The sequence below is a fragment of the Etheostoma cragini genome, unplaced genomic scaffold (genome assembly GCF_013103735.1).
Source record: "Etheostoma cragini isolate CJK2018 unplaced genomic scaffold, CSU_Ecrag_1.0 ScbMSFa_4664, whole genome shotgun sequence".
In the NCBI taxonomy this organism is placed as follows: Eukaryota; Metazoa; Chordata; class Actinopteri; order Perciformes; family Percidae; genus Etheostoma; species Etheostoma cragini.
Window position 1 is genome coordinate 56,923 of NW_023269057.1, and position 9,766 is coordinate 66,688.

Consider the following 9,766-nt stretch of genomic DNA (forward strand, 5'->3'; position numbering starts at 1 on the left):
ATTATTATTATTATTATTATTATTATTATTATTATTATTATTATTATTATTATTGTTATTATGCAAATTCCTATCCGGTTCTGGTCCGATCTCATCCCGGTTCAGGTGCAATCCCAGCCCGGTTCTGGTCCAATCTCAGCCGAGTTCCGCCTTCATATTTGTGATGATCCACCAGGTTTTGTAGCCTAAAGAAGTCTGAAGCTTCAGACCTTCTCTGATGTCTGGTTCGGTTCGGCACCGGCTCGGTAACGGTCTCTGATGGTCTGCCTCAGTACTGGCCTCTGATGGCCCGGCTCGGTACCACCCACACGGACCTCTTCTCAGTGAAGCCGGTGTTTTTTTATGCTTTTTACGCTTTACGCAACGCTTCCAGACGACACCGACGCACTCTAGCGCTAAAACCTCAACGCAGTCCGGCGTGACGTCCCGCCGGGCAGAACACCTGGAACCGGGTTTTCTCTGATTCCAAGTGTGTGTTGGTGCGCTGAGTCAAAGCCGAAGTTAAGAAGACATCGTGTCGATTGGTTATAGGTCTGATTTTTCAGGATTTCTAGATTCTTACTCTCATTAAATAGTAAAGACCTTCTTTAATGCGAGTTTTGTACGGAATCTGGACTGACGCACAGATTTCTTCTTTTATTCCATTAATATGTGTTGCCTGCTGTACTGAACATCCACCGAAATGAAAACCGATGTCTTTGATTTACGGTCGCCTCCGGCTTTCATCTTAAACACAGCACTGGACTAACACGTGAGGAATCACGCCTTAAAACGATTGTTTCTTAAACGGAGTCTGGTTTTCGTTGTCAGCTGGTGGTCCCTGACAGCGGCTGGCTGCGGGTCGGTTCCCTGCTTCCACAGCAGCGATCCGGGGTGTATTTCAACAGATGATCGGAGGACGAATAGAAGAATAGACCGTGTGGATTTCTTACGTAGGCTGTTTCTCATTGAATCTCTTACAGATATGTATGTGCAGGTGAGCAAATATGTATAAGGGGTTTGGCGTGACGTCCATACCAGGAACAGCTGATTTTATGTCATATTTAATAATTACTGTGGTGGTTGTACGCCGAAGTAAAGAGAACATCGTGTTTGTTCGTTAACTGTCTGATATTTCAGGATTTCCCTTTGAAAATCTGACAGATTTATGCAGATGAGCGAAAAACCGTAATAATCTGAAAGGAGTTTGGCGTGACGGACGGACAGAGCAGGGGTCTCCCTGGAAACGGTTAGTGACCCCCCTCAGGGATGGTCCGTGCTGAGGTTCTGATCGTGGGACACTTCCGGTGAACAGATGTTCTCCAGTAGCAGAATGATGTTCGGACCAATGGACGACGTGCACGAGCTCGCCTTCATCGAGAGGCCGATCCGCAGGAGCCTCAAGGTGATGATGATGATGAAGATGATGATGAGTCAGTGGGAGGAAGATTCATGAGAGAATCAGAGGGGAGACCCGGGATCTGCGCAGCATGACGCAGTTAGAGAGACACAGAGAGAGAGAGAGAGAGAGAGAGAGAAAAAGAGAGAGAGTGGGAGAGAGACACAGAGAGAGAGAGAGAGAGACAGCGAGACAGAGACAGACACAGAGAGAGATATAGAGACACAGAGAGACACAGAGAGACACAGAGACAGACACAGAGAGACAGAGAGACACAGAGAGACACAGAGAGAGAGAGAATAAATAACAATTAACAGATGATTTACATGAAGATTATAGAGTTAAATATATAAAATATATTATAATCTGATGTTTGTGTGTGTAACTAACTGTGTGTGTGTATATCTGCCTGTGTGTGTGTGTGTTTGTGTAACTGACTGTGTGTGTTTATATCTGCCTGTGTGTGTGTATATCTGCCTGTGTGTGTGTGTGTGTCTAATTGTGTGTGTGTGTGTGTGTGTGTGTGTGTGTGTGTCTGCGGCTGTGTGTGTGTGTGTGTGTATGTGTGTCTGCGGGTGTGTGTGTGTGTCTGCGGGTGTGTGTGCGCGTGTGTGTAAGTGTGTGTGTGTGTGTGTCTGCGGGTGTGTGTGTGTGTGTGTGTGTCTGTGGGTGTGTGTGTGTGTGTGTCTGCGGGTGTGTGTGTGTGTGTTTCAGACGGCAGAGGAGATCGATCAGCTGACTGTTGATGAAGACCTAAACGACATCGAGAGAGCCGTGTACCTGCTCAGGTAAGACCTGGTCCCTGCAACCTGGTCCCGGTGACCTGGTCCCTGTAACCGTTACCTTTAACCCGGGCCCTGTAACCTGGTCCCTGTAACCGTTACCTTTAACCCGGGCCCTGTAACCTGGTCCCTGTAACCTAGTCTCTAGTCTTGTAGATTTATTTCCTGTTGCTGTACTTCCTGTCTCCTGGTGATCAACCTCTTGTCTCCTGGTGATGTACTTCCTGTCACCTGGTGATCTACCTTCTGTCTCCTGGTGATGTACTTCCTGTCTCCTGGTGATGTACTTCCTGTCTCCTGGTGATCTACTTCCTGTCTCCTGGTGATCTACTTCCTGTAGCGTGGGTCAGGAGGTGCAGAGAGCGAGCGTCATCAGTAACCTGCCGATCCTCGTCCGGCAGAATCCGGCTGAGACGTTTCGCCGAGTCGTCCCAAAGGTCCGGGTATGTACCCCTTTCGTCAGCCGTCACAATGGCAACCACAGGTGTGTCCTCCAGGTAACCTGTGACCACAGGTGTGTTACCCAGGTAACCTGTGAACATAGATGTGTCTTTCAGGACAGCAGGTGAGTCCTCCAGGTAAACTCAGACCACAGGTGAGTCCTCCAATAACCTGTGACCACAGGTGTGTCTTCCAGGTAACCTGTGACCACAAGTGTGTGCTCCAGGTACCTGTGACCACAGGTGTGTCCTCTAAGTAACCTGTGACCACAGGTTTGTCCCCCAGGTAAACTGTGACCAAAGGTGAGTGCTCCAGGACCACAGGTGTGTCCTCCAAGTAACCTGTGACCACAGGTAGGTCTTCCAGGTAACCTCGACCACAAGTGTGTCCTCCAAGTAACCTGTGACCACAGGTGAGTCCTCCATGTGCTCTCTGACCACAGCTGTGTCCTCCAGGTAACCGTTGACCACAGGTGTGTTCTCTAGGACCACAAGTGAGTCCTCCACGTACATTGTGAGCACAGATGTGTCCTCCAGGACCACAGGTGTATCCACCAGGTGACCTGTGACCAAAGATGAGTCCTCCAGCTAACCTGTGCTGTCTAACTGACCCAGGAGGTCCTGAGCGGCGCCGGATCAGATGTCCAGGTGGCGGCGGCCACGTCCTTCCTCACCATCCTGCAGGATGACATCATCCTGATCCACACGCACACCTTCAGCATCCTGAAGACCGTCCTACTGCACCTGCACCACCCAGACACGGGTAACATATACTTATATACATATATATATTTATATATATGGGCTGGGCAAGTTAACACGTTATTATTATTTCTTTATTATTGTAAAGTTTGTTGCTCACAGGCTTTGTTAATACTGTAAAGTTGAATTTTCTTATCACCGGAGTACTTCCAGTCTGAAATATCACCTTGACAGTTGATACCAGCCAATCATTCAACGGCACACACAGTGGGCGGGGCTTCAGACTACCTTAGATGCAGCGTGGGGGGGGGTAGAGATAAACAAAGGCAAGAGACGCCAACAAATGCCATAGCGACGTGGATAGCTACTGACTGCAGCCCCATTTTGGGAGCGTAGTGCTCTTGTAGGGTTGTAAGGTACGATGAGCTCTTTAAGATAAGATGGAGCCTGACCATGAAGAGCTTTGTAGGTGAGAAGAAGGATTTTAAATTCTATTCTAGATGTTACAGGAAGCCAATGCAGAGAAGCTAAAACAGGAGAGATGTGATCTCTTTTCCTGGTTCCTGTCAGAACACGTGCTGCGGCGTTCTGGATCAGCTGAAGAGTCTTTATGGACGTCTTCGAGCAGCCTGATAATAAAGAATTGCAGTAATCCAGCCTAGAAGTAACAAATGCATGGACTAGTTTTTCTGCATAATTTCTAGACAGGATATTCCTGATTTTCGCAATATTACGTAAGTGTAAAAAGGCGATCCTTGAAATTTGCTTTATGTGAGAATAAAAGGACATGTCCTGATCAAAGATAACTCCAAGATTCCTCACAGTGGTGCTGGAGGCCAGGGTGGTGCTGGAGGCCAGGGTGATGCTGTAGGCCAGGGTGGTGCTGGAGGCCAGGGTGGTGCTGGAGGCCAGGGTGGTGCTGGAGGCCAGGGTGATGCTGGAGACCAGGGTGGTGCTGGAGGCCAGGGTGGTGCTGGAGGCCAGGGTGGTGCTGGAGGCCAGGGTGGTGCTGGAGGCCAGGGTGATGCCATCCAGAGTAACTATATCTGTGGATAATGCGTCACGGAGGTGCTTGGGTCCGAGAGCAATAACTTCAGTTTTATCTGAGTTTAACATTAGAAAATTACAGGTCATCCAGGTTTTAATATCCTGAAGGCACGTTTGAAGTTTAGCTAACTTATTAGTTTCATCCGGCTTGATCAATAGATATAATTGAGTATCATCTGCATAACATTGAAAGTTTATGGAGTGTTTCCTAATAATACTGCCTAATGGAAGCATATATAAAGTGAACCGGATTGGACCGAGCACAGATCCTTGTGGGACTCCATGACTAACCTTGGCGTGCACAGAGGATTCATCGTTAACATGAACAAACTGAGATCGATCTGATAAATAAGACTTAAACCAGCTTAGAGCAGTCCCTTTGATGCCAATTAAATGTTCCAATCTCTGTAATAAGATATGATGGTCAATGGTATCAAATGCAGCGCTAAGATCTAATAACAGTACAGAGATAAGTCCTTTGTCTGATGCAATTAGGGGGTCATTAGTAATTTTCACAAGTGCTGTCTCTGTGCTATGATGAACTCTAAATCCTGACTGAAAATCCTCAACTAAGCAGAAAATAATATGCAGAAAGTCACACAGCTGTTTGGCATCTGCTTTCTCAAGAATCTTAGAGAGAAATATAAGGTTATGATAAGGATCCTGAGTTTAGAGATAAGTCAGTGCCAGTTAAAGGCAGGTCTTGGTGAATTTTGCTTCTAATAGTTATGATTTTATCATTGAAGAACCTCATAAAGTCGTTACTACTAAGAGCTATGGGAATACTTGGCTCAGTAGAGCTGTGACCTTCCGTTAGCCTGGCTACAGGCTACACTGCTGAAAAGAAACCTGGGGTTGTTCCTATTTTCCTCTATTAATGACGAGTAGTACGCTGCTCTGGCATTATGGAGGGCCTTCCTATACGTTTTAAGACTCTCTTGCCAGAATAAACCATAATTTTCAATTTGTTGGAACGCCAAATCTTCTCAAGTTTCCGCGATATTTGCTTCAATTTGCGAGTTACAGTGTTATACCATGGAGCTAACCGTCTTTGTTTTATTATCTTCTTTTTTAGAGGGGCAACAGAGTCGAGAGTCATTCGTAGCGAGCCTGCTGCACTATCAACAAAATAATCGATTTGGGAGGGACTAATAGCATAGGAGTCCTCCGTTACTTTGTGATTTGGTAATGAGTTAAATGCTAACGGAATCGCATCCTTAAATTTAGCTAAAGAACTATCAGACAGACATCTTGTATAGAAGGTTTTGCCTAATGGCGTGTAGTTCAGCAGTATAAACTCAAAAGTTATCAAACAGTGGTCAGATAAAAAGGGATTCTGTGGGAACACTATTAAATGTTCAAGTTCAACACCATAGAGCAGAACAAGATCAAGGGTGTGATTAAAACGGTGAGTCGGTTTATGAACACTTTGAGAGAAGCCAATAGAATCTAAAAGAGAGATAAACGCAGTGCTAAGGCTATCATTCTCATCATCCACATGAATATTAAAATCACCTACAATAAGAGTCTGGGCCAGGTGCGCAGTACCCTATAACAAATAGAACTGGTTCAGAGTCTGGACCAGGTGCTCGGTACACTATAACAAATGAAACTGGTTCAAAGTGTGGACCAGGGTCTCGGTACACTATAACAAATAGAACTGGTTCAGAGTCTGGACCAGATGCTCGGTACACTATAACAAATAGAACTGGTTCAGAGTGTGGACCAGGTGCTCGGTACACTATAACAAATGAAACTGGTTCATAGTGTGGACCAGGGTCTCGGTACACTATAACAAATAGAACTGGTTCAGAGTCTGATCGGTACACTATAACAAATAGAACTGGTTCAGAGTGTGGACCAGGTGCTCGGGACACTATAACAAATAGAACTGGTTCAGAGTCTGGACCAGGTGCTCGGTACACTATAACAAATAGAACTGGTTCAGAGTCTGGACCAGGTGCTCAATACACTATAACAAATAGAACTGGTTCAGAGTCTGGACCAGGGTCTCGGTACACTATAACAAATAGAACTGGTTCAGTGTGGACCAGGTGCTCGGTACACTATAACAAATAGAACTGGTTCAGAGTCTAAGCCAGGTGCTCGATACACTATAACAAATAGAACTGGTTCAGAGTCTGGGCCAGGTGCTCGATACACTATAACAAATAGAACTGGTTCAGAGTCTGGACCAGGGCCTCGGTACACTATAACAAATAGAACTGGTTGCAGTGATTTCCAACTTGGGTGCGAAAGACTAAGAACAAGACTTTCTAATGAGTTCTAATTCAGTTTAGGTTTAGAGCTGATTAGTAGACTAGAATCAAAGATGGCAGCAACTCCACCTCCTCGGCCTGTGCCTCGAGGAATGTGAGTATTAATATGACTCGGGGGGGTGGATTCATTTAGACTAACATATTCTCCATCACCCAGCCAGGTTTCAGTGAGACAGAATAAATCAATATTAGAATCTGATATTAATTCATTTACTAGTCCACCTTTAGAAGAGAGAGACCTGATGTTTAGGAGTCCACATTTAATTCTCCTATTCTTTTGCACTACTGCACTTGTGGTTTTAATTGTTATGAGGTTTTCATCCACTTCTCCTCCTCTGTTTACCTTTGAGTTAAATAATTTCAATGGTCAGGGGGCAGACACCGTCACTATGGGGTTTTTACTAGGTAACACCTGGAATAAAGGAGCAGAGAAGTCTGTTAGACTGGGACTCTGCCTCCTGGTCCCAACTATGGATTGTCAAGGATCAGGTCCACTAATAAACTTGTCAAGATTTCTAGAAATGAGAGCTGCTCCATCCCAAGTGGGATGAATGCCGTCTCTCCGAATCAGACCAGGTCTTCCCCAGAAAGACTGCCAGTGATCCACAAAGCCCACATCGTTATCTGAACACCACCTCGATAGCCAGCGGCGAAATGACGACATGCGGCTTTACATGTCATCGCTGGTGAGATTTGGCAGTGGTCCAGAGAAAACTACGGTGTCCGACATTGACTTCGCATCTGTACACACCGATTCAACATTAATCTTCGTAACCTCCGATTGCCGTAACCGGGAGTCATTAACGCCAACGTGAATAACAATCTTGCCGTACGTTTATCCTTAGCCAGCAGTTTCAGATAAGACTCAACGTCGCCCGCTCTAGCCCCCGGGATGCACTTAACTATGGCTGCCGGCTTCGCTAACTTCACGTTTCTCAAAATGGAGCTGCCGATAATCAGAGTTGGTTTCTCAGCGGGTGTGTTGCTGAGTGGGGAAAGTCTGTTAGAAACGCTAACAGGCTGGTGGCGGTCCGACGCCTTGGAAAGCTTACAACTAACTCGTCCTCGTCCTCGTCCTCTCACAGTCACCCGGTCACTATGACCTGGTTGCTCAGGAGTTGCCGGGGGACGGCTACCAGAGGCTAACTCGGGCTCAGGCTGGCCCGCGCCGACTACCGGGGGGGGGGGCGGGGTTAGCTACAGTAACTAACGACTGATCTGTCATGGTGCTGATCCGGACTTCTAACTCACTAAGCCTCGCCTCCATGTCTATAAATAAACTACACTTGTTACACATACCATTACCATTAAAGGATGCACAGGAGTAACTAAACATCACACACATCGAGCAAGAGAAAGTAGGAGAGGGGGACGACATGGCTAACTGGTAAGCTAAGGTACGGTAGCATTAGCGTTAGCTACCAAGCGTTCAAAACAACTGTTATTTAAGGAAAGTCACTGAAAGACGTAAAACAAATGCTTATGCCTATGCCCCATTGATGCGAGCTCTAAGTGAAGCAAATGTAGTTTAATGCGAAACACCTTTCTCGAGTTCCAGTCACTTAACCAGATATGACTAACTGCTAAGCTAAAGTCGCTAATAGCGAAGCACGGTAGCGTTAGCTACCAAGCTTTCGAAAGCTGTTATTTAACAAAAGTCACTGAACATGTAAAGAACTGTGAGTGCTTAGGCAGAACTACTATAAGAATACGTGTTTAGCGGACAGTTTGCCGCTGTATTAGCTAGCAAAACTAACAAATTGAACTAGTATTTAGTGAGCAGCAACACGCCACCAACACACATGCACAGGAAACGGAAATGAGTCAGGTACGCTTACCGTAAAAGGGGAAGTTCCAGAGTTGTTTACATATGTGGATATAAATGACGACGGCAGGTACGAGAGTCCCTCAACACGCACCATCACAAGAAGAATACACGAGTTGTAAGAAAAGGAGAGGACTGCAAAAGGGACCACGCTACAACATGTACGCGCGGGACTACTGGACTCACTGGGGACTACTGGACTCACAGGGGACTACTGGACTCACTGGGGACTACTGGACTCACAGGGGACTACTGGACTCACTGGGGACTACTGGACTCACTGGGGACTACTGGACTCACCGGGGACTACTGGACTCACCGGGTAACCAAAATTATCTCGGAGTTCCAGTGCATATACTGATGAAAAGTGTGCGCTTCATTCACGTGCTCTGACTGGAATGAAAACAGAGACATTATGCTGAGACATGCGTGGGACACTTTGTGAAGTTGCACAGCAGTGGGATGTGTCAAATAAAGTCCCCGCAGTTAGGACAGATAGTACGAATAGAGACAAAATCTGATCGCTGCTGCAAGCCTTCTGCCTTCTGATCATGTCCCCTGCTTTGTCTCCAGCGTTCTGTCACAGTCTCTCGGCTTAACAGTGCGTTGGACAGTGTCCCACAGTGTCTCTGCTTAACAGTGCATTGGACAGTGTCCCACAGTGTCTCTGCTTAACAGTGCGTTGGACAGTGTCCCACAGTTTCTTTGCTTAGGCAAGGCAAGGCAGCTTTATTTGTGTAGTACATTTCAGCAACAGGTGTGAGGCACAGGTAGCCAGTGTAAAGACTTCAGAACTGGAGTGATGTGATCCAGTCTCTTGGTCTTAGTGAGGACCCGAGCAGCAGCGTTCTGAATCAGCTGCAGCTGTCTGATAGATTTTTTAGTGAGACCTGTAAAGACCCCGTTACAGTAGTCAAGTCTACTGAAGATGAAAGCATGGACAAGTTTTTCCAAATCCTGTTGACACATGAGTCCTTTAACCCTTGATATATTCTTAAGGTGATAATAGGCGGACTTTGTAATTGTCTTAATGTGGCTGTTAAAATTCAGGTCTGAGTCCATGACTGCACCAAGATTTCTGGCTTTGCTTGTTGTTTTTAACATTGTTGTTTGAAGCTGAGCGCAGACTTTTAATCGTTCCTCTTTTGCTCCAAAAACAACCACCTCAGTTTTTCCTTCATTTAGTTTCAGAAAGTTCTGGCACATCCAGCTATTAATTTGTTCGATGTACTTAATCAGTTTTTGTATTGGACTATAGTCCCCTGGCGATAAGGTTATGTAAATTTGTGTGTCATCCGCATAACTATGGTAAC

The 9,766-nt window shown here is 46.0% G+C and overlaps 1 protein-coding gene across 1 annotated transcript in view; it reads left to right on the plus strand.

Annotated features, from left to right (window-relative positions):
• Nucleotides 1-382: 382 nt before the first annotated feature.
• Nucleotides 383-9,766, plus strand: part of ppp4r4 (protein phosphatase 4, regulatory subunit 4) — a 21,373-nt gene continuing 11,989 nt past the window's right edge. The window contains exons 1-5 of the mRNA XM_034866325.1: nucleotides 383-976; nucleotides 1,120-1,384; nucleotides 2,093-2,166; nucleotides 2,501-2,603; nucleotides 3,216-3,363. Of these exons, the coding sequence (XP_034722216.1) occupies nucleotides 1,295-1,384; nucleotides 2,093-2,166; nucleotides 2,501-2,603; nucleotides 3,216-3,363 (415 nt within the window). The 5' untranslated portion in view covers nucleotides 383-976; nucleotides 1,120-1,294. The remainder of the gene's footprint in view (nucleotides 977-1,119; nucleotides 1,385-2,092; nucleotides 2,167-2,500; nucleotides 2,604-3,215; nucleotides 3,364-9,766) is intronic.